Source organism: Pundamilia nyererei, unplaced genomic scaffold (genome assembly GCF_000239375.1).
Source record: "Pundamilia nyererei isolate P.nyererei 1_Seehausen unplaced genomic scaffold, PunNye1.0 scaffold00004, whole genome shotgun sequence".
Lineage (NCBI taxonomy): Eukaryota > Metazoa > Chordata > Actinopteri > Cichliformes > Cichlidae > Pundamilia > Pundamilia nyererei.
Genome location: NW_005187405.1, coordinates 7,619,148 through 7,644,518, shown reverse-complemented (window position 1 = coordinate 7,644,518; position 25,371 = coordinate 7,619,148). Strand labels below are relative to the sequence as shown.

Genomic DNA, 25,371 nt, shown 5'->3' with positions numbered 1-25,371 from the left:
TTTCTTTTCTCAAAAGTATATAAATTCTTGCCTTATTTTGTTTCACTCTCTTCTCTGTCACTAGTTTTCATTTGTCCCGGGACTCTGAAGAGTATCGGCGCCGCCACCTTCCTGTTTGAAGGCGAGCAGCAGGCCGGCTCGTGGTGCAAAGACCCGCTGCAGGCCGGAGACAAAATTTTCTTCATGCCCTGGACGCCATACCGCACTGACACCCTCATCGAATACGCCTCTCTGGAGGATTTAAAAAATGGTCGCCAGACGACCACCTATAAACTGCCGCACCGTGTCGACGGGACGGGCTTCGTCGCTTATGACGGCGCCATCTTCTTTAACAAGGAGCGCACGCGCAACATCGTCAAGTTCGACCTGCGCACGCGCATCAAAAGCGGCGAGGCCATCGTTAACAATGCCAACTACCACGACACCTCTCCCTACCGCTGGGGTGGCAAGACCGACATTGACCTCGCAGTAGACGAGCGGGGCTTGTGGGTAATCTACGCCACAGAGCAGAACAATGGCCGCATAGTGGTGAGCCAGCTCAACCCGTACACGCTCCGCTTCGAAGCCACCTGGGAGACGGCTTACGACAAACGCTCTGCCTCCAACGCCTTCATGGTATGCGGCGTGCTGCACGTAGTACGCTCCACCTATGAGGAGAACGAGAGCGAGGCGAGCCGGAGCCAAATCGATTACATCTACAACACCAAGCTGAGCCAGGGCGAGTACACAGACATCCTGTTCCCCAACCAGTACCAGTACATCACCGCTGTGGATTACAACCCCAGGGACAACCAGCTGTACGTGTGGAATAACTTTTACATCCTGCGCTACGACCTGGATTTCGGGCCGCCGGATCCCGCCGAAGGTGAGAGCTGCTTCATTGTTGTTTAGTCTTTGTCTAATTCTTCTATTGTTTGGCTGCAGTGTGGGATGTCACAGATGGCTGCCTTTTAATTTTGGATGCAAGTCAGGTGTGATATATAAAAATAAAAAAAAAAGAGTGTTGCATTAGTCTTGGGGAAAGGGCTCATTTGCAGACAGAAATTACACATTCACCTTGGAATGAGGGATAGCTCCCAGTGGGGCTTGCATCGCAACCAAAAAAAACAGCTCCTTTATTACCATGAGGCAAGCCGAGGCACTCCTTCCAGCTGAAGTTTGGACCCTATCAAATTCTTTAATCTCGGGCCTTATCCAAAACCATTATGAACACGGCCCTCCTGAACTCTCCTCTATTGCTGGGAATATGCTCGAGAGGTATTGTGCACAGTACGACACAGGTTATCCTCTCCCTCTTTACCTCGGGTTTTCAATTTGTTGCCATGGTTACCTCATCAACTTCACAGAGGCCATTTTTGCAACAGATCAGAAGATAATCGCTACCCTATTGTGGGATAATATTTTTAAAAATCGCCAGACTGAGGTGTGCGAGACTTATGTACCACTCGGTGAATCACGAGCAGGAGAGTGGCTGGAAAGCGATTACGCCGAAGAATCTCGTCTCGGGGGCTGTGGGGTGGGGAGGGGGGGGCTTAAATTAATCTGTGAAGTGCTGAGAGGCGACATACGTGTCACCACACTGCGGCCTTACATCCAGCTGATAATGGGTTTAATTGCCTGACTGCTGCCATCTTATCCCATAAAGCTCGGCTTCTCTAAGTCTTCTGTATGAAGTGTGGAAAACAAGAATCTTGACCTGACTCGACGATACGTTAGAAGCTCAGGTTGCCCTCAGGCAGTGGTCCGGATTAGGTTATGATTTTTTAACTTCTGGATATTCGGGAGGGGCTACGCACAGCGGTGGGGGAAATCTGATTCCTGACCTGAGCTGTTGAAAAGTTGTGAGGGGGGTAGGGTGGGGGCGGTTTGCCGCTGACGTCTCAATGGAGGCTGTGTGCTCCTGAACTCTGGCCTCTTGTCAACACGTCTGTTTGTTTTCCCGCTGTTCCCTGGAATCTCCCCCGGCATGATAACTCGACACCCAAGGGAGGCTCCGGGTTTGTGTCTGAGCGGCGGAACAACCAAAGCCTCAATTAAGAGTATGTTGGAGAAGATATGAAAAATACTCCCAACTTTAATGAGTTCGTCATGCATGCAAACTGCCTGCTCAACTCCTCACGTCCTGATGTATGTAAATGTAATTAACAACTGAATTATCATAATTACCCTCCTTGTCTCAAAAGGAGTCTTGGGGAGAGGAGAAAAGTGGCCATCACAGAGCATTTTCAATGAAGGGCCTAATGTGCTCCCTCAGCTACTGCAATGGCTCGGTAAACATAAATGCCACTGAAGCCTGGTGTTGCCACTTGCTGCAGCAACAGTGCATTTAATCAAGAAACCCCAAAGAACATAGCTGTTGATTTCACTCATTATTCGAAGTGCGGGCTTCCTGCCACTGTTCCGTTATTGGGATCCAATCAGAAATGTGTCTTTGCAGCAGAACTTGTCAGTGTGGTTCATTAAGTGCGCCTTATGAGAACATTATGAAATGTTGCGAGCTCGAGTAGGAGAGAGGAGGCATCTGTAGATGCCAAGGCCAGCAGCAGCAGCAGCAGCAGCAGCATGCCAGATCTCGTGAATGGCACTTGAAAATAATTGGTTCTTGTTTATTAGGTTTTTTTCAGATTTACACCTTTAACTTCTTTACTGTGTAGCTATTAGGATTTATTGCTGCCCATGATATGCCGTTGAATTAAACAACCTATTCTGCAGGGTAATCTAATGGTGCTGAAATAATGTCTCTCTCTCTCTCTGAAACTGTGGGGCACTTGAGGCGTAAAGGAAATTAATTGTGCCCATTAAGATTCATCGACCACAGAGTGAAGTTACCTCGAACACCAAACCCAATGTATCTCTCGCCTTTTTAGAGCTCGTGTAATACAATGAACGTCGGTGTCCTTTTCTGTCAGAAGCATCAACCTTGGCCGTAGTGCTCATCCTACAGAGGCGCTGAAACGCTAGCAGCATTAGGGGTTTATATTAAGTTGTTTTTTTGTTTTTTTTTTAAGCAAACTGATCAAAGCAGAAAATAATTGACCTTAGCAACTTGTCTATATTTCCTTTACCTTGTGTAGTGTTGGTAACAGTGCAGGTTTCTTAATTCGGGCCCCGGGTTGAGGTGATTAGCTCGGATCATTCCCCAAATCGATCGCTCTCGCCTATTGCTCTAAATAATTTGCGCAAGTTTAGAGGAAACTTCGATGCTCTGCTAATGCGTTGAGAACACGAAAGGCTCTGGTCAATATCTGGAGAGTCTACCTTCTCAGTGCCCGTAGTTACAGAACCAAGAGGGACAGCGGTAATGTATTCTCTGTGATGTGCAGAGACATTAGCTGATTTCAGTCCGAACAGCTCAGAAGCCAATCAAAAGGACCAGTAATTGCAGAAAGCTTTTCATGCGAACAAGGAGAGAAAACAGAAAATTAATTTGTCTTTTAGGTAGCATCGATTTGAGGTCTTAAAGACAAGAGGCATAAAATTATTGGCTTTATCCGAAACGCTTAGCTCCTTGGAATAGCATGGTAGCAGTGAGCAATAAGTGGGCTCTCTGCTAAATTACAAAACAATTATTATCATATCCTGCATGCGGCGCATATCTGTCGGCTAAATCCAGCTGTGCGCCATGCTGCACTTTGGTTTGCTTTCATATCTCAGAACGACGCCTCCAGGTGTGCCTTCAAGACGGAGGACATTTATAGATGTGTCATGCACTAAGCCTGTGTTCCACCCTCTGATGCATGATGTTTGGCAACAGAAATAGGGGCTCCAGAGAATGAGTCGGGGATTTGGAACAGCTCTAATTGTTCTGCTTGGTGGATTATGACAGGAAAACTTTTTTCAGTGGACCTTATAGGCCTATATGACAGAGGGTTTTGGGGTGTTTTGCTCAGTGTATTTCTGTCTGCGCATATATCTTCCTGTCTGCATGCATGTGTCTGTATTGTGAGCCGCTTTGCCATCCTTCTGACTCAGACTGTCAGGTTGTGACTGTGCTATGTCTGCTGCTCCACGGTATTCAGTTTCAGGCCTCATAAATTACCCCACACAGACATAGGATATGTCGGGCAGAGCCTTTTTCTGTCTGCTGCTCTTTAAAGAATAAGTGTCAATAAAGCAGTCAGCCCTGCAACAATTTCATAATAACTCCACTTTTTGTACTTTTAGGAGGAATAATGACATGAACTTTGGCATCGGATCAGAAAGTACACATGGATTGTTTTGCGGGTTTTTTTTGTACCCTGCATGCCAAGCTCAAGTCACGAAAGCTTGAATCAGGCAGAAGAGCATTAGTGCATATAAACAGCCTAATGCAAAATTCATGACTTCTGGGATTTGTTTCTGTCATTAATTACCAGCAGTGGCTTTAGGTAAAGAGGCAAAAAACCAACTGTAGCTTCTGCGTGGCTCTTTTCCTCCCCCTCGCTGTGGAGTCAGGCCAATCAAACCACACATGGATACACGAGGACCCCCACATGGAGTCACGGTGGGCTAAGCTACCAGCTGCTGGCTGCAGTCTTATTTTTACCCATCAGACTGTACATTATTTACCGTACTTCCTTCTTCCATTCATTACAAATCTATCAACTCGTATAGCTCCGAAAAGGAATCCTGGTAATGCAAGGATGATTTCTAACTGATGGCAATGATTTCCTTTCAGCTGTGTGGGTCTGTTTGTTCGTCTACTGTGAGGATTAGCCTTGTAAGTGATTCAGCTTCAAAACTGAAAGCAATTAAAACAGCTTGATTTGACTGCAGCTGTCATTGCTTTTCCCTTAATAGCAAGTATTAGGCAGCTTATGATGCATTTATTCTGGTGTCTATCTGGACAGGTACATAGTTTTTACTGCTCTCGCTCGATGTGTGTAATTTGATATGGAAAAAAAAAACAAAAACCCAAAAACACGCTGTTTTAGTACAGCCGTGTCAGCTATAAAAGCAAGGACAAACAGAGTGTCTAGACCTCTGATCATCTGATTATGGTTTAATATTTTTTGTCATCTTCCTCTCGGATACGTAAATGACTCTGGGGGGCTATAAAGTGATAAAACTAATTCTGTTCCATCTCCAGTGTCTTGATGGATGATCTTGCATAATGGTTTTCCTTCCTTTTAGCTCTGTTTTAATTTACACACTCTGTTTTGACACTGGTGACAGTCATTTTTCAAGCATTCAATCTCAAACTCTTCCATTATTTACAAGAGGTATTATTCACCATATGTCAACAGTATGCCTTTGGTGTCAGATTGCCCATAAAGAGCGACTTCGCTGCCTCTCGAGAGAAATGGTAGCTAATTGGTGCAGCCCTCTCTTGGTTGAGTGCTATCAGAGGACACAGGGCTCTTACTGGAGGGGAATTTGCTCTTTGCAATCAAAGGAAAATTGTAGCGAGCATGGTGCACAGACATCAAAATAACCCCTCAGATGCATCGACATCTGATAAGCACATTACTGGATGTACTACTGAATAGATATTTGATGTTCTTGGTGTTATTCTCAGTCACATTGTGATATGAAACCCAAGACATGATGACTATAAGCAGCTACAAAGATGGTATCACGTCTTTGATTAGAATAAAAATCGCTCTTGACATCAGAGTACCACTCCTAATTACAGTGATACGAGTCCATGACTCTCCCTGACAGTCTCTTACAAGAGACAATGACCATCTAATAGTAAATGATGTATATGATCTAATAGTATGAAAAATATTTAGGGATGCCGGCTGCTATAGAGCTGTCGAAATTTGCACCCTGTGCCTGGATAATCAATTTAAAATGCACATGAACATAAACGAATATGACGACCCACAAACTCTGAATCCTTTTTTATAATTTCTCAACGTTACAGATGTGATGATCTTCTCTTTTTTTTTTAAAAACCTTGGGCATTTTTCTTTTATATTAGGGAAGCTATAAGCAATTTAATCACTAATAAGAATAATCAAGTTACAGCTCTGTGTTGGAATACTGAACTGGGAATGCTTTATTGTTATGCGAGGGTTTTGACTCATATATTTGAAATGGCATTGTGTGATGAGTCATATAATCAATTAAGTGATTAACAGAAATAAGTCTGAAGCACTTATTATTAAATATTCATGACTAAATGAGTATTTGTATTGAATTTTTGCACATTTAAATCTCAGCTAGTCTGCTTCAGACTGTGTTGGAGCTAATTGATTGTGTTTGATTTGTTACAAAATCTGATTGGCATTAATTTAAAAAAAGTTATGTTAAAATATGGTAAAAATGCTAAAATAAAATAGTATTAAATAAATAATTGAGCTGTTTTGGTTCACGATGTGAATACGTAAAAGCATCGGAGCCATCAGTTTGAATACATAACATTTAATCACATCTTAAAGCTTAACCATTGCTTAAAATAATCGTTGACAGATTAATTCTGTCAATGATTTTCTCCTAACCTCATCATAGTTTTTCCTTTTCTTTTTTTTTTTTGCTGCAGATCTAAATTGATTAAATCATACAATTGAAAACAAACAACGTTTATGAAAATGGAAAACAAACAGAATATAAATACCGAAAAGCAAACTAAATAGTTCTCAGTACAGGGTAATAAGTTTGGTGCTTTGGTCTCTTGAGTTGGAGAAACAGCGTCTCAGGAGCAGGTTAATCAGGTGAAGCAAGCATGCTGTTACAGCCAGATGCATATTAGAGCTTATATCAGCCTGTGGAAAAGCACAAGTTTGCTCAGGTATGGAGAGGTTTAATATTCTGAAACCTAATTACACTTGCCCTTGTATTGCATTATATGCGTATATTGAATCAACCAAGTCAGCCTATGAATCATCTCACTTCTCCTGAGTCAATAAAAAAATCCTCATCTGCAATATATAATATATTTGAAACACCATTTTTTTTGTTTTGTTTTGTTGTTGTTTTTTCTGTAGCATTGTTTTTTATTATTATCTGATAGCCTCAAAGTTATTTATCTGTAAAGGAATAAATAAAAGTTTTTATTTATTTACGTAAAAAAAGTCTGTTTAATGCATCTTCCCAAAAGGTAGAGAGAGGGGGGGGGGAAATCGGATGTCTGGCCACTTTTCTTTTTGATTGTTTTGGTATGTTTTGGCCGTCATTTTTTAACTTATTCTGTACATTGTCCTGTCTTTGGGTGATAACTGAAGGCTATGCTAACTGCTAACTGCACCTTAGCTGATGGTTGTGCATGTGCAGGTGTCAAACACACCAGGACCAAATGAGTGTAAGGTAATTACCCAGAGCTCCTGTCTGGAGGAAAGGTCATTGAGAGAATTGTCACAATTCCGGCACAAATGAGTAACACCCCACTCCACCCACCGTCACACTAATGCTTTTCTCCACTCCCTGCATCACCACATATAACTTATTTAATATATTTAAATATTTTTTTTGTCCAGTGAAAACGTACATATTCACCTGACTGGCTGATTAAAGTGGAGACAGTCACCATTCTCAGGAAATGGAGAAATGTGTCTGATGATGGACTGTCAGACAGGATGATATTGCGTTTTCCCATCAGCTCCCAGGGAAACTGAAGACAACCCTATGGTGCCTTTCACAGCGGCAGACCTCATTTTGGGAATCTGCTTTTATCTCAAAATACAATCAAGTGGTTGTGGGCAGAAATGTATGATCATTCATGCAGGAGACAAGTAGCCCAGTATATACACGTAGACCTGTGCACATACACACAATGTGTTTTCCTTTTATTCTTATTGGCTATTCATACTGTATAAAATTTATAGATTTCCCATTTCTGAACCCATTTCCCAGTTATCTCCAGGCTCTGTGCAGCAGATATCCATCTGTGTGCACACAGTGGTTTTAAACAGAGACACACCTGACTAATCGAGCAAACACAAGCACACGTGCACACGTGCACATTCACGCAAAGATTTGCTTCGCAGGGTAACCGTGGACTGAATACAGTGGAATCGCATTATTGCTGATGTATGGTTTTTGCCCAGAGCAGTGCAATTCTCCTTCCGCACACCAGCTTTATCTGAGTGAAAGAGAGATGAACAAGGCAGAAAAAAGGTAAAATGCAGACAGGCTTTGTCTTCATTGTTGATATTTAATCAGTCCAAGGTACTGACTCTGCTGGGAAGAAACTGCTATGTCAAAGGATGCCTGACTGCCATTGCCTTTTTGTTGTTGTTATTTATGGGCTTAAGTAAAGTATAAAATAGTAAGTGATACTGTTGTGTTTGCATGTTTATCTTGATTTCTTTTAGTAAATGAGCTGGGGGGGGAGAAAGTGGAAATAAAGAGTGAAAGCCGCACAATGCTTTTATTTCCAGATAATATGGGAAGCAGTAACTCTAGTAATACCAACAAACCATGAGGCTCAAAGCAGATGCAGTCCCCCCCCACTGCGAGAAACAGCAGGGGTTCAAGGCGAGGACGTTTATGTCTCGAGCTCTAACAGCGTCACTGCTCTCTCCCTCCCTCTCTCTCTCTAGTGCCAACCACCGAAGACGCCTCTGTCTCGTCTGCCATGCCTAAGACCACAACAATTACCACCACCACTGCCGCGTCCACTGTGAAGGGGCGCGGTGACACCACAGTGGCAGGAGCAGATCCAAGAGATGGCAGAGATCCGTTTGAGGACAGCCGAGGCTCGAGTACCGCTGAGCCCACTATCCCAGAGCTGCCTCCAACACCCAGACGTTTCTGCGAGGCGACTAGGAGGAGAGCCATTGACTGGCCCCAGACCCACACTGGGACTACTGTGGAGAGGCCCTGCCCCAAGGGGACCAGAGGTATTTCCTCCACTTTTCTTGAAACATGAAAATTCAACATTTTGTCTACTGTGTGCCTGCTAGAGGTAGACGTTCTTTTTCTTTTTCTGTAAAAGTATTCCACTGAAACTTTTAGCAGCCCTGTGACCATAGGGTTTTAACAGAGGAACAGTCTGACATTTAAAGAAATACTTATTCACCCTCTGAAGTGTGGACAAGAAAACCATTACCACTGTGTGTGTGTGCGCGTGTGTGTGTGTGTCTATATACAGTCCTCATAGGCATGAATGTTGCTGTAATTCTGGGCTTGAATTTATTTTGGATTTTCCTAATCCACACAGGGTCAAAAATATACATGCATTTACAGTTTTTGATGCTTAAAGTTCTACAATATATTTTAACTTGACAAAGCCAAGGTCTAGTAACTTCTTGTAAGTGATCATAATTGATTACAACTTGTAATTTCTCTTTGCCAGCATCAAAAGGATTTGTTTGGCAGCACTAATTGGATTAATCAATATCAAAGCACTGGGAAAGAGTTTTAGATTTATATAAGTTTGGAAGGTGTCTTGGAATCAGCCAGTGTACTGCTATAGTTCCAGCTCCAGGCCTGGATAACTGGGGAGAGCTGCGTCAGGAAGGGTACCTGGCGTAAAGTCTTGGCCAACTCAAATATGCAGGACAACTGCAGATTAGAAAACTGCAGGTTCAAACTATTGTATACAACTATGAGTTATTAGGATGTTTCACCACCTTTGTAAGAGGAAATTGGTTAGGATGTTCAAAAACAAACCAGTAACCACAAAGGCTCAAGCCTGCCATGAACTGGAAACTGATTAAACACCGGCTGATGGAAGCCCCAGCTCCAGAATTAACACCTTCAAGCTTCACAAAAATTTGCAGCTGCCCTCACGGGCAAGCCAAATGTCTTGTGGAAGGAGGGTGGTGAAACTTGATGGGTGAAAATTGGACTATTGTGTGTTCGTGAAAGGCAATGATCCCAAACGCACATCAAAGTTGGTTTTTGAATGGATAAAGCGAGCTAACATCAAGCTTTTGAATGACCTTTCAAAAGCCCCGACCTCAGCCCTGTTCTGGACTAGACTTAACCTCCTAAGACCCAAACTCTTTCATGGCATGCAATTTTAATTTCTCTATGCTATTTGGGCTGATTGGAACCTGATGAATGTAAAAACAAAGAATTACTGTAATTTTTTTTTTTTTTTTGTAGAGCGTGCAAACCACACAGGCTCACTTTCAGTTGGAGGTTTTATGTGATGTCATTGGTGGAAGGAGGTTATTTTTTTTTTTTTTTACCTGATTTTTGTTTCTGAGAAAAATAAGATCCACATATGAAAACATTTGTTTTAAATTTTGAGAGAACAGTGACAGTATAATGTCCTCGTACGTGGATATAAGGCCCCTGTAGAACAAAATTTAGAATTTTGGTCTAAACAACCCAAAATGTGATGTCCACATATTTGGACGCCAGGTCCTAGGGCGTTACAGCTGGGTCGGTGCCAGGGAATTAACCAATTTAAATCAACTCTACCAAGAAGAGTAGTCAAATATTCAGCCAGAATTATGCCAGAAACCTGTTAATTGGTTGCATTTTGTCAATGTGCAGCTAGCTAAGGGACAGTTGACCAAATATTAGTGGGGGTATACAGTATGTATATATTTGAGCTTGTGGGCATGATTGTAATCTTGTATGCATTACAGAAAATCCAAAATAAATGAAACTGTCATCTCTTATCTTATCTGAAGAACTAAGTATAGAGCAAGAGCTAGGCGCTTATTAGCTTAGCTTAAACTGGAAACAGTGCTAAGCTTACTAGCCTAAAGATGTCTCGTATTGCCTCTAAAGTTTAATAATCAACATTTTATATTTTGTTTTATTTAAGCCATATACTGCTGGTGTTGTGAAAAATGTGTGTTTTCTTCTGTTATGACTTCTTACAAAAATCATTTGGTAATTTTAAGCTAGCTTTTTTTCTGCCTATCAATTTGTCCGAGTTTAAGCTAAGCTAAAGTAATTGTTTCTAGGGTTTAGGTCTATTTTTATGACACGTCTAAAGATATGTATTAACAATTACATTTTGACATTAATGGTGTCTAACATTCACCATAAAGACAAAAAGATATTTGAACACAAATGTGAAAATATTCATTTAAATGGTCAATTAAAACAATGGCACAGGAACAATACACAATATTTTCATATATTAAAATATACATTTCTCTGACAGTTTGCAAAAGTTTACAGCTTACAGAAATACTGTTTCTGTTGAAACACTAATTCATAAATGTTTATTTTGCGTCTTATTCCAACTGCTTTGAATTTCCTTAATTGGTCCTTACTCTCTAGGAGGTTAGTGCCAAATAATTAGTGCCATTAACAATCAGGTATAAACCAAACCTCAGAATGATCACAAATCACAGTTTAGCAAAAAAAAGCAAAGCTCCCAATTAAACATGTTAAAATTGCAGAGTTATTTAGCTGTACTTATTTAGGTCTCGCTTCCATCTTGGTTTACTTGTCTTTTTCTTTTTTTTTTGTAAAACTTCATAAAATGGACATGTCAGTCTAAAAATGTATTATAGCAGGATTTGAGCCTTTTTGACAAAAATAAGATTTCGAAATGTACCTAGTTACTGTAATTTTGAAGCCCATTTCTCCTTGAAAGGAAATCACACAGAGGGGGGAAAAACTATCTGTAACAGACCAAAAGTAAAAGTAAAAAAGATGTTGGACTGCTTCTATTAGATAGCCAGATTAAAAATCCTCCTACAAATGAAAGAAATTTGGCCATTAATTTTGCAGGTGATCATCTGCCGTAATCTCACAAAATCCATCTAAACATCCCGTTGCAAAGATTGGCAACTGAAAAGACTCAAGAGAAAGTGGGAAAGGAGATGATATTGAGAAAGGAAAAAAATTTAGCTTTTACTAGTCAAGCTGCATGTTATCTGGAGGATTCGTGTTTTATTTGTACATGCATAGCAAGAGGTCTTTAAAATATTTGTTTACGATCAATAACAAACCACTGCGTCCACCTTTTCTTTTTTTCTGTGTATTTTCCCCTAAGCTTTGTAGAACTCTAATAGTCTTTTAGTGTCCTTTCTGTACTTTTTTGTCATACAGACAGTCTACAAAGCTTTTAGGTTTTCAATCATTTAGAAATCTTTGTTCCGGGTGAAGAGTCTGCATGAATGAAGGATAAGCAGGAGAAACTATATCTGAGCAACATTCTGGCTCCCCTCCAACTGTTGTTTTTATTCTGTGGTACTGCAGGCATCGCCTCTTTCCTCTGCACCATGGCAGGGACATGGTGCTCCAAAGGGCCAGACCTCAGCAACTGCACCTCCCACTGGGTGACTCAAGTGGCACAAAAGGTAAAAGGAGAATTTGTCGATCACAAAAATATAGCAGCAAACAACCACGTAAAATGGCTGCGATCCAACATACAGCGGTAATTTCTGACCTCGTTCCCTAGCTTGGTTTATTTTTCCAGCACAGAACTTTTCAAGTGTACACGAAACTTTCAAGGGTAACTAAAATGCTGTTTGGCAGCAGAAAGAAATGAGCTAAAGCATCAGGAGTAAATGCCAAGAACTGCAGTCTGTTAGTGAGAATCAAAGAGCCACGGTTTCTTTCTGCGGTGACATTTATGCTTTGATGTCATGCAGGTAGAAATGTAATGTAGATGTGCAGATAACAGTTGCTTAGATGCACAGGAATGTAAAACATAGCAAACCCTAAAGAAGAGATTATTGTTTCTCTTGAAAAAATAAAAACACCTACAGAATGCTGCAGGTTCAGGCAGGGTTTCAGTCTATTGTTGAAAGACATCTTGGCTAATGAACAGCTGTGTGTTTAAAAAATCAAAAACAAAAAAACAGTAGTAAGTGAAAAAGTGTTGGATACGCTCAGTTTTTACGCTAGAAACACAGCAAAATGAAGTGTAATAGAGAAAGTATGCACACTGCATTAAAACTGGGGTATGCAATATGTTTTCGGCATCACTGGACTAAAATCCATAATTACCTTTCAGCATACTCTAGTTTAGAGAGGGAGCTAGACTCGTGTTCCTCATCTGTGTGGAGTCTTTGGAGACCTCATTGGATGAGGAATACTAAGCAGTTACAAATGGAAGTCAAATGCAGAGGTGTAATAGGCTTTAAAAAGGAAGAAAAGAGGAATTTCAGCTGGGAAAGTGAGGTCCGAATCCCGTGTTTGGACAAAAGTTAGCAACACTTACAGTTTCTGCTTCTTCCAGAATTTTCGTCATTCAAGTTTTAATGCAACATGTTTTTGCATATTTTTAGAAGCATTCAGTTAACAGTATTTCCCCTCAAAGTAACGCACAGAGATAGGGAAAAAAAAAACAACCAACAAAACATTTTGCATCTTACGCACTGTTGCCAAGTTGAAAAACTCACACAACTCCATTACTCTCAGGCGATTATACACACTGCTAGCCTTGCTATGACATATAATAAGCAGGAGCTTTAGTTATCTGTTCTAAGCTTTGCATATTTGCTCATTAAAAAGTGAAACTAATATGAACAGCGTTTAATTGGCTGAATTGGCTGTATAAGTCCTGATGTTAGATTTTATTAAGATATAATTGCCAGCGATGGTGGGCCTTAGAGCTGCAATGCTTCTGGTTTGTTGACACCACTGTAGTACTTTTTAGTAAGTGGGGAGATATTGTAATGTAGCTACAAGATACTTCTGATAGCCCTGAATTATTATTTTGGAGGCTGAATGGCTCAAGGATTAATGGTATGTTGGTTTTGCATTAGCTTCCTCTATTTGAAGTTTAATTGGCAGCGGCACTTCAAAGTCACATTTTGATTGATGTCGTTGTTGCTGCATTTTAGTGCAAAAAATTGATTCGTTTGTGGCAAAAGACACCTTGAACATTTTATATAAAATATGTACACAGTATTGTAGTGGTTCTCTGTTTGGAGAGAGTACTGCTGTGCATTTAATAAGACATAGTTATGTTATAACATCCCTGGTTAATCATACAGTCACCATGAGTGCATTCCGTCTGCACACAAAGACAAATTCCTTCTAGACTTGCTGTGAATTTTCAGATGTGTGTGAGAGATATTAGTCCAGGTTCATATTGCATGACTCTGATCTGAGCGCTGCATCACTGATACTTTACTGACACCCCCGTGTTTCTCCCCGTGGTTGTTTTTTTTTGTTGTTTTTTTTAGATCCGAAGCGGCGAAAATGCTGCAAATTTAGCCAATGAGCTGGCACGTCACACACAGGGCCCGGTGTTTGCCGGCGACGTCAGCTCATCGGTGCGCCTGATGGAGCAGCTCGTGGACATCCTCGATGCTCAGCTGCAGGAGCTCAAGCCCAACGAGAAGGACTCAGCTGGACGCAGCTTCAACAAGGTGCTGTGAAAATCCTCCCTGGCCTTTTCCTTTTCTGACCTCTCGTTAAACGTTGTCCCTGTTTTGCCCCGGTTCTGTGTCAGCATGACTCAGGACATTCATTAGCAAAACACACACACAGATGCACACAAGCCGCTCTGCGCTTTTCTTACATGCACGTATGCATCATCCAAACACACGCAGTCTGAGGTGAGGGGGCTAGGGAGGCAGGTCTAACCCTGCGGGGGAAGCTCATTCCTCTAGAGTTCCTTGGTAATTACCAGCGTTGGAAAACACAGGCTCACCTGGCAGCTCCACCTTTAAGGAGCTAATGGCCACGAGCCCCCAACCAGCACAAAGAATAACTCTTCATTGCTGACAAGTGTGGAGGTGCCCCCTCCTGGAGCTCATGCAGGTGCTCAGTGGAAAGAAAGCAGGCCTGAGACAAAACTACATCTCGTAGCTGCTGGCAGTCCCGTGGCGATTTGAGTGACAGTTTTGAAAAATTACATTGTTATTCAGACTTTGGAGCAGTTGCTGTGTAAACAAAGTGATTTTGAACAAAAACCCCCCCCCAAAACAACCAAAAATGACGCCCATTGTTTGCGCCCATGTGTTCAGACAGCTGCACCGCTATTATTTGAAGATAAGAGCTAACAGGTTTCTTACTGCAATGCCAATATTGTTGCGGTGATTGGAACAATTCAAAGGCAACAACAACAACAACATTCAACTTAAAACTACTTGAAAATTGTGACATCCTGTCACAGAGCTGTTGTTTGTACCTGCAGTTCTGCAGCTGCAATGAAACACACTTTCACTCTCGAGCACACCAGGGGTGAATCTGACAGAGAAATATTACTATCGTGCCTGATTTTAAAGTCACTCTTTAAACAGCCTGCTTGGAATTGTGAATATAATAATTTAGTTATCCTTCCTTTGATCTCGTTGTGCTTCTCCACCAACAGTTTCCCCCCGTCTGAGCACTTCAGCCATGCACACATGTATTTGCAAGACCAAGAAAACTCAAAATCAAGATCTTTTTTTAAATCCCTTGCCCTGATTTATAGAATCTGGCTTTCTTATGATTAAAGAAATCAGGTTAATGCAGAAGGCAGACTGAAACCTGTCTGCCAAATGATTTCCATGCCATACTGGAATAAATAGACACCAATGGGTGCCAGTAAAAGAAGAAAAAAAAAAGAAGCCTGAACATCTGAGCCTACACACATGGGTTCGAAAATGTTTAGAAGAAATGTATTGCATACATGATTTGCATTCAAGAAAGCTGAACTGAGAACACCCCCCAACAAAAACAGAACGCGGTGCTTTCAGCTTCACGCAGCCCTTTCCTCCAAATAAACAAGTAAATGCCGGCGTCCACGGGCGCAATCTGGACTGCGTTGAAGAACCATTTCTGGTTTCCTGTGTGTGCTTTTTTTTTCTTCCTTTAAGTATGGTTGTAATTTGGACACGAGGAACATTTTTATCTCTTTGTTTCCAAATTCTGATGCAACGATATGTGAGTTTCTCTGGTTTGACTCAATTAGAAAGAGACACCAACTTATTTAAAGCCAAGAGCCTAACAAAGGGGTTTTAAAGAGAGCTAGCGCTGTATTATTTTCTCCATGACAAGAAATACAAATGACCTCATCCCACATTGTTTGTCTTCCGAATATATTTTAAAGCATCACTAATGGGGAAGCTTCAGAATCTGGTCTCAGCGTTTTTTTCTCACTGCTGCTTTGCGTTTCTCGTCTCTCTCCCCTCACTTTGACTTGATCCAAATTTATACTTAGTATTCAAACACAGCTCCCCTGAAAAGCACTTATTACTCTTTGGGTTATAGTTAAAAGACCTGTGCCTTTTCTTCTTTTCATTAACTCTGTAATTGATGGTAAGTGGCATGATTTAATGCTTCCTGTTTTCTTACCTCCTCTTTCTTCAATCCGTTTCTTGCACTTGATCGTCTGGTTGTGCGGAAAAGCTTCAAAAAAGGGAGAAGACATGCAGAGCGTACATGAAGGTATAACTGCCAGGCTTTCTGCACTCCTTTTTCACCCCGATCCCTAACGTCTGACTTGCAGCATGCCGCACTGTCTGTCTTTATGTCTTTGATTATTTTGTTACAGCGTGTGCCTGCTGATGTGTTTGTACAAAATGCGGCCACTTCCTCAGATTCGGCTGTCTGCTGCCCTGTCATTCTGTCCATCTGAGGATGCCGCCATCCATATTCTTCTTCACTCGTAAATCTTCCCTTCGTTTTTTCTTTTAAACTTTCTCCTCCTCCTCTGCCTCCGCCACTCTTTTTTTTTTTGCCTCCCTCCATCTCTTCTGTTGTCGGCTCTTTACACGTCGTGTGAATAATTGCCTTCCCACGGTTGTAATTGCACCTCCCTGTCAGGCAGAAGTGTGATCAAAGTGGCAATGTGCTCAATTTTCACTTGCTTATATTGTACAAATTCTACTGTCGCCATTGCAAATAATAAGAATAAAAAATAAAAAAACCTCTTGGCCCCTTTTTGATTTATCTGTGGGATTAATTTCCCACCCCATTAAATATGTTTGTGTTCCAGTCTGATCTTTGCAGGCTGTCCACCAGACATTTTACTTAGTGGAGTGCATTACTGTTTATTTTCCCGGGCTTGGGTCTGCTGGAAGACAAGGCCGTGATGTAGACACATGGGAGAAGATGCACTGCATGGTGTTTAGATTTTGTGTCAGTGGTGGATTGACACAAATATTCATGGTGCCTAGTGGTTGTATCCCAGACTCTAGCTTTGCTGGAAGTACAATGGTTTGTAAAGATGGGCCTCTCCTTATGCAGTTCCTCCCATACACCTCCTGCCTGTATTTGGTTTAGATTTAGCAGCTTGAAAGTATGCATTATTATGGTCTGTTCTCCCCATATACTCGAATATCCTCCTCCAAAAGTTAAAGCAGCCCCAGCCTCCCAGAGTTAACAATCCAAAATGGCGGCAGTGAACATAAACAGTAGTAAAACCTTTAATCAGCACTGCCACTGTTGTGTATTTATGACTTACTGAACGAACAAGCCAGTTGCAGACCAGGCTCTGTCCATGAATCTGCTGCAGCGGTGTTTTTAAGCATAAAAAAAGTGTTATATTGTGTTGCTAGTGGTACTTGAATCACCTGTTGTTGTTGTTGTTGTTGTTGTTGTTGTTGTTGTTTTAGTTTTCACTTTTTCTGGAATGCGCTAAGTCGTCCCAATTCCAGAAATCTGAGTTCAGAGGTAACTGGAATTGGTTAGTAGGAGATCCTGTGACTGAAACACTGAACATTGCTGCTGAAGAAAATTTCTGAATACAAGGAGGATCATTTTTGTTCTCAGCAGATGTATTTTGCAGGTATAGAGAACAGAGATATTGAGAAATCATCAAGTCTGTACCTTAGAAAATGTACAGAGATTGGACTAACGCAGGGCTGTAGCTCTGGAGGTAGAGAGGGTCATCTAAACAGAAACTTTGTGGTTCTATCCCTGGTTGCTCCAATCTCCTGTCTGCATGCCAAAGTATCCTCGGCCAAGATACTGAACCTCAAGTTGTTGCATTCATTGAAGTATAAATATGTGAGAACGTTAGATAGAAAGCACCTGAGTGTAGAAAAAAGTGCTTGTGTTAATGGGCGAATGAGGCATTGTAGAGTAGAAAAGCCTTTTATGCAAGAATTTACTATTTAATTGAGCAACATGCTGTATAAATGCTGGATTTCGAAGCATTTCCATAATTGTGTCACAGACACTTCTGACCATGTTTGGCCCCGTACAGATTTTTCTTTGGGCCCTTACCACCATGTCGTCCCCTGGGCTGTGCTGACAAACTACTCTGTAAGAAACTCTCTGCCAAACAAATTGTTTCACAGTTGACGTCAGGAGGTTTGCAAGCATTTTCCACAAATGACAAGAGAGAAGGGCAGGAAATAAAAGCAATATATTGCAACATCTGTCCACCTTTATCTAAACACAGTGAATATGTGCATGCTGTGTAAAGCCGGGTGGGGGGGACTACTTGATAGTGATGTTGACTGGTCCCCTCTACCTTCTGGGCCCTGGGGCTTTGAACCGGCTGCACTGTTATAAGTTATGTCTCTGGTTTTTCATTAAATATCTTAAAACCAAAGTCTGAGCTCTGTGCAGAAGCCTCATGCTAATGAAAGATGAGGAACCTACAACTAACTCCTAAATATCCAGAACCTAACATTGCCATATTGAGCACATTGGCATCCCGGCATTAGCAATTAGCTTAAAGCTAATGTGGCTGTTATTTTATTTTTCAGTGTCACTGATCATCGTCCATTGCTGTTTAAGTCAGAGCAGCTGATATGGGCAGCCACAGGGGCTCCCCTGGTGGTTGCACTCTTGTGATTTGTAAATTGACCACCACCCAGGCATGAATTAAATCAGAAGACAGATTCTTTCTGTGCTACACAAATTGGAGACAGACTTTTTTCCCCCCTTCTTTTGGATTTCATGGGTCCTTTGAGGATGGCTTACCAGGGGGCAGGAGAAGACCATTTAGTGTCTGTCTGGTTGTAATGGCTCCAACCCCATAATCGCCACTTCTCTCTCTCTTGCTCACTCTCTCTCTCTCACTCTCTCTCACTCACACACACACACACAGACACCACACACACACTTAACTCCTGTCATAGTCACAGTTGCCTGCAAGGTTAGGGCCACAGAGATTGATTTTTTGTGCTTGGACCCAAGATATAAAGACATGCTGAGCACTCTGTCTGGATGCAGCCATCACTGCTGCGGTTAACATCAGCTCGGTGGTTAAAACGTTGCGGTTAATCATATATTGGTGCAGACTTTGGTTCATTCCCTTTCTTGTTATTCCGAGCAAATGGATAATCCTGTCCTTGGTCAATTAGTGTTTTGGATAATCACAGCTGTGACTAATTGGTACAGTGAGCAAGGGCTTGTTTTGGTTAATTACCGTTATTGTGGTGGGTCTTGCTGTGGGTAATGGCACCTATGGTTAAATTGTCACTCTGATTTATCACACCCAGGGCTCGTCTAGATCTGTGTACAAATGTCTGTCTTTTTTTCGAGGGGGGTTAAGAAAGTTAATGATGTTGTTTCTTAATTGTGCCAGCCAGGAGTCATGAACTCACCCTGCCAGGGTCAAAGGAAACTCTTGTTTTATCAACATATGATACTTGTGTAGGTTTTGTGGAATGTTTTGCTCGCATACTGCTTATCAGAAAGCAGGAAATGAAAGGATTGCCATTTAAAACAAGCAGAAATCCCACCACCCTCCCCTCTCTCTGCTGTTTTCACTTGCACTACTACGCCGAACACGGATTTCACGATAATGCCCTCTTTCCTCAAGGAAAATTGTATCCAAGTCATTATGGTCAGATCCTGTTATGGAAATAAGAGTATTGTCCATGGATACGATTGCTTTCTTCTTCTTCTTTTTTTTGGTTTGTTTTTTGAAAAATAGCTGCTTAAAGCAGGAAGGGCAAATGCAGCATTCAATGAAGGGGGAACAAAATCCCAAAACATTTGGTTTGTATTTCTTTTTACCCTCAAGGATGTTTGCATTATCATTCAATAAAGACTCTGGCCCACGAGAGACTTCCCCAGATTAGCTTTATTCTTTTTAAACAGAATATTAAATAATACACACTAAATATTCCATCGTCATTATTATTTTAGCTACCCATGGCTTTCTCTGACCTTCATGTCTTCAGTTGGAATGATTTTGCTTTTGTGATCTTTTTTTTTTTAAATAATAATTATTATTATTTGTTTTCCAGTCCCTGCTCTTTGTCATTAAACTCAAGTTATGATTTGGGGGTGGAGGGAGTGCAAGCTGACAAATTTGTCTTGTCTCCATGGATACAGGCGATTGTGGACACTGTTGACAACCTCTTGAGGCCAGAAGCTCTAAAATCCTGGAAAGACATGAATTCCACGGAACAAACGCACGCCGCCACGATGCTGCTGGATACCCTGGAGGAAGGGGCGTTTGTCCTCGCGGAAAACCTGATTGAGCCCGCCATCGTGAAAGTTCCCGCAGAGAATATCCGTAAGTTCCTCTCCAGTAACTGAGAAAACCACATGTGCACATCCATCATTCACAGTCTGTGATGTTGATGGCTTTTCTTTTCTTTCTTTTTTTTCAGTCTCAGGGAGATAGTTTTAAACACAGCGGTAAAAATTGTCTCACATTCAGGCAGCTATTCTTTAAGAAGAGCGTCATTTTGAAAATAGCCACATCTCATCTCGTTTCACTGACGTCATAAGAAAAGATTTGACTCAAAAAAAGCTAATTTGCCCTCAAAGGCAGGCACTTTATTATCAACATGATCTCATTCATATAAGTCAGCTGTGTGCAGTGAACTGTCATATTTCTACTCGTATCTCTTTGTTTCTATGGTTATGGTCCTCCACTTACCCTTTTTGTCTTATACCTCATTGATTTTTAATCTTTTTCTCGCATTGTAAAGTCACCTCATTGAATGGGTGCTGCCAGATGAACTGTCCAGACCTCTTGGGGGGGAAACAAAGAAACCAACTGAATGGCACTGCTCCATTCACATGGCACTCTGTCTGTTCCCTCTAAGCCTTTCCCATTAATAAGTAGTTAGCCAAACTGATAAGGACTAGTTGCTCTGTCTTTACCAAAAGCACTGATTAACACATTGTGTAATATGTTTCACATTAGCCATTTAATCACCGCATTCAGACAGTTTTTATGAGCTTGTCAAGTGCTTGCTTATCTGCACAATATAGATAATGGAAAAAAAACATAACTAAATATGACGAAACCTCAGAGAACAGCCTACCTGACCTCTCTTAAAAGAGTCGAAAAAAGCCGAAAATGATTGTTGATTCTAATTAGCAGTTTCCTCGAAGCTCAAATGGCATCTCCGGGCGAGTATCAAGGGCAGGGCGAGGGAAAAAAGGGAGAAAGGGAGCTAAAAGGTAGATGGCGGGTGGTAGTGGTGGTGGGGGGAGCAGCTAGAGAACAATTCCTCATCTCCGTCTGTCAGAAGCCACCTATCTGAGGAAGTGAGGCCGTTTCTGATGGGAGGGAGTGTGCTGATACGTGTGTCCTCCTGACCCTTTAATAATTTCACACATCAAAGGGAGCACCACCCGGCAGCTGGCATACCAGAGAGAGGGGCTGCAGGAATTTGGAGGATTTTCAGAGATTTGCTCGTCGAGGCCCAGAGTTATCTGAACCCACAGGGGAAAGAAAAAGTAAAGTAAAAGCTCAATGATATTTTTGATCCTATGAATATTTGACATTCATGCCGCAGTAGGCTGCGTGCTTGAATTTGCTCATCTTCTATCGTTGCCCTTGTTGTTATTTTTTCTTCCGCTCCTGCCTCCAAGGCTTTCACAATGCCAGCCAACAGCTTAGTGACATGGTTTTTTAAGTAAATGACACTCGACGGGGTTTTGCCAATAAGACTGGATTCTGTTACTGGTACAATGAACCTCGAGTCTTTACACATACCCCACTGGGCCTGAGCGATAGAGTTCTATTAAACACCATGTAATGCTTCTCAAATGTTGCCTATGAGTAATACATCTCCCCCTCTCTCAATCTCTCTGTCGCTTTCCCTTTTACCTCGGCCATCTCTCAGTGTTGGAGGTGTGTGTGCTAAGCACCGACGGGCAGGTGCAAGACTTCAGATTTCCACAGACGAGCAAGAGCGGAATGACTCTTCAGCTGTCTTCCAACACGGTGAAAGTCAACAGCAAAAACGGTGAGAGAACGTCACTGCAGAAGAAACACCTAGCTGATCAGATGGTTCGATGGTAGTTCATAACCATGTCCTAATTCACATAGTTGTTTTCATTTGGGTAATTAAGTTGGGATAATGCCTTAAAGTGATTTTACGTGCTAAGGCATTTTGAATCGGATTAGTAAGACATTTGTGAAATATGCTCATTGATTTATTTATTTTTTGCCGGGAGTTACAATATGAGTCTCACACACTGCACTGTATGGGGTAATATAATCAGGAGGTTATTAGCTTAGCTTAGCATAAATCCTGGAACGAATTAGCGATGCTAAAAGGCAATGCTCCTTGGATATGGGTCAACAAAAACAACAGTTGTTTAGGTTTCATGTGTTTGTGCATGTCTATGCTGAAGTATTGCTTGACCTGTTTGTTCTCAGAGTTTTTTTTTTGTTTTTGTTTTTTAAATTATATGTGTCATCTAGGACTGCTGGTTTAGCTTACTGGGTTGAGCGGTTGACTTGTGTGCTGCAAGGCTCATGCAGAGGCCTGGGTTCAAATCTGCCCCAAGGGTTTTTACTGTGTGTCTTTCTGCCAGTTTCTCTGTCTTACTTCCGCTGTCCAGTCACAATAAATGCTAAAAGCTTAAACACTGGGCATTTTAGCTATATATTCATGTATAATTCAGATTTTGTGGACATAAATGGGATGTTATTGTCCTGAAATGAAAACTATCGGTTGCTTTCATAAGGTTTTAACGATGCATAAAGGCTTAAAAAAACCTGTTGCTCGGTGGTTGCTTGGAAGCATGATAACATCATAATATCTGATATAGATAAGAACCAGTGACTACGTAAAAGACTTACAGGGGCCTAAGATGTTCCTGATGATCTTAGGAGGAGTTTGTGAACAAACAAACACACGTAGATCTGAGATTAGTGATCTAATCTTAACATTTTGATATTTCGAGGAAGGGGGGGAAAAAGTGTAACGATCACTTTTGCAGAAAACAGAACTTCTGCTCAAAATGTTTCAGAAGTTTCTGGTGAGGTGGAATACTAAATAGAGGACTTTCAACCAGGAGATTGGGACGCTTGTTGTACGCATAACCATAACTCACTGCTCATTAGTTTTAGTCTTTGTTTGATGTTTGCGTTAATGTTGAGGCTTTCAGTTGGAGTATTGTTAGGCTGAACCAAACTACCTGGTCTAGATAAAGATCATGGTTTTGGTCAAAAAGCCCCAAAGGCAAATGTCTCCCATGTGCACCTGGCTTTTAATCTTTTTTATCTTTTCCCAGTGACATGGTCGGTTAGTGGCAACAATGGACATTAATTATGATGTTGCTGGAGCAACGCAGCGAAAGCACATCATTTTGCAATGAAGAGTCTTAAGGTTGCCATTAAAAATAGTTTTAAAAACATGCAAAACATGAAGAACGTGGATCAGATGTTTCATATTTTAAAATTAATCTTAATTATCACTGTAATGAGTAAAGCATAGTGTGCTTTGCAGCAGTCAGACAGATGAGTTGTGCACCTCATCTGTCTAACTGGCTCGACATCCTGTGTGTTCATTGGCAGAGGCACCAGTTTTAACAATCTATATATTTTATATAAAATGCAGTGAGCCGTGTTATTTTGGGGGAGTGAATTATTACTGTTTGGTAGATAACTGTAAATTATGTCTAATGCTGTACTTCTTATTGTTTGCTATAGGTGTAGCCAAGCTGGTATTTGTACTCTACAAGCACCTGGGTCAGTTCCTCAGCACAGAAAATGCCACATTGCGGGGAATGGGAGACCTGAACAAACACAACCTCTCTCTCACTGTCAACTCCCACATCCTGTCAGCCTCTATTACAAAGGAGTCGAGCCGTGTGTTTGTGGCAGACCCCGTGATCTTCACACTGGAGCACCTGGATGTAAGCCTCCCTCGGAGATTTACCCTGACCACACTATAGAGCCAGGCTGTCAAAAAACAGGATAGACTGCAATACCTTTTACAGTAAAGGAGAAACCGTGTGCCGTTAGTGATGATTAGCACCATTTTGATCTTTCTCCTTCACAAATAATTGAGTACGTTTTTTTAAAATCGAAAAAAAGGAGAAGTAAACACATGACTGACGTGCTTTAACTGCGCATATTCATAAATGTTTAATTTTTTCCCCCTCTCTGCTTTTGTGTTTTGCAGAAAGAACATTATTACAATCCCAACTGTTCCTTCTGGAATTACTCAGAGAGGAGCATGATGGGATACTGGTCCACTCAGGGTTGTAAACTGCTGGAAACCAATAAGAGCCACACCACTTGCTCGTGCAGTCACTTGACCAACTTTGCCATCCTCATGGCTCATCGGGGAAATGTGGTAAGTGGCCCTCGCCTTGTGGCTCGCTCAAGCTATTTTTCAGTCTCAATTACTCGTTCTTCCGTCTCACTTAAAGATTTGTGCACACGCGGCAAGAACAAGAATGGCATTTCAGTGGAGATAATTAGATTATAGCTGGAGGAGAAGGTAAGGGCAGGGAAGAAAGGGAGAAGTGGAGAAAAGGCAGCAGGGCTGTCGCTTTAAAAGTGCGAGTTTGTGTCAGGAAGTGCCATACCATTATCAGAAGTAATTATGTTCTACCTGTGATCCATGTCTAATATCCCTCTGTGCATATGTCTCAGAGAATCATGGGAAACAACATAACTTCAGCTTTAACTTGTGTCTCCACCCCTCTTGAAGTGGTGTTGGACCTATTTGGTCGCGAAATGCAATTACAATCCAATTACATGATAAATAGCATGTGCAGCGAGGACCTAGCCAGTAATAAATGTAGAGGATAAGTTTGTGGTTCGTCTAATAATACGTCCCAACTCATGAACTCTATGCCTGTCATCTGTCTTAACCTCAACCTTAACCACAGCTTGAAACCAGAGCCCTGAGGCTAGGCTTAGCCCCACCAATCCCCTACACATCACCTCAACTGTAACTCCTGCCCTCAATAAAATTACAAATATCACAGGAGGAATTGGCTCACTTTGAGGCCACCATGTCCTTGAGTGATATTTTTTTATGGTCGTGTCTGCTATTTTCACTTTTGCCAGGTGGCCGTCTTGAAATACGCTCAGTTTTGGACCTCCTGAAACGCAGCGTGATTCAACCGCAAAGTGAGAACGCGGATGCCACATGTTCACAGCTCTTTTTGCGGCATTTTTCTGTTGATGTCACTTTCTGCAACACTTTCTCGTGAAACTTCATGAGTTTTAATCAGTCAAGTTGTCATATGAATACCAAAACATGTTGTGGAGGCTCTAATCATTAATATCAGCAAGGTAATGCGACTTTCCCAGTAATAAGCGAGGATTAAACACTCCAGAGATTTCGATTCAGTGACAACATACAGCGTGCGTGTGTGTCCCCATTAGGCCAGCACAGCTTCACTCATTACGTGCTCAAACGCTGCCCATTATAATGAGAGGTGCAAAGTTTAAAGTCAGTCCGTGCTTTCTCTATTTGTCTG

At 41.6% G+C, this 25,371-nt stretch overlaps 1 protein-coding gene across 8 annotated transcripts in view; it reads left to right on the top strand.

Moving 5' to 3' along the window:
• Window positions 1-25,371, top strand: part of adgrl2b.1 (adhesion G protein-coupled receptor L2b, tandem duplicate 1) — an 88,942-nt gene that overhangs the window by 45,091 nt on the left and 18,480 nt on the right. For 5 of the 8 annotated variants that reach the window (XM_013912565.1, XM_005721427.1, XM_013912570.1 and 2 more), the window contains exons 6-14: window positions 65-865; window positions 8,466-8,765; window positions 12,040-12,140; window positions 13,977-14,162; window positions 16,129-16,167; window positions 20,017-20,200; window positions 21,768-21,890; window positions 23,585-23,790; window positions 24,060-24,233. In XM_013912565.1, coding sequence (XP_013768019.1) covers window positions 65-865; window positions 8,466-8,765; window positions 12,040-12,140; window positions 13,977-14,162; window positions 16,129-16,167; window positions 20,017-20,200; window positions 21,768-21,890; window positions 23,585-23,790; window positions 24,060-24,233 — 2,114 coding nt within the window. The remainder of the gene's footprint in view (window positions 1-64; window positions 866-8,465; window positions 8,766-12,039; window positions 12,141-13,976; window positions 14,163-16,128; window positions 16,168-20,016; window positions 20,201-21,767; window positions 21,891-23,584; window positions 23,791-24,059; window positions 24,234-25,371) is intronic. The other 3 variants (XM_005721430.1, XM_005721428.1, XM_005721429.1) reach the window with 1 other exon arrangement.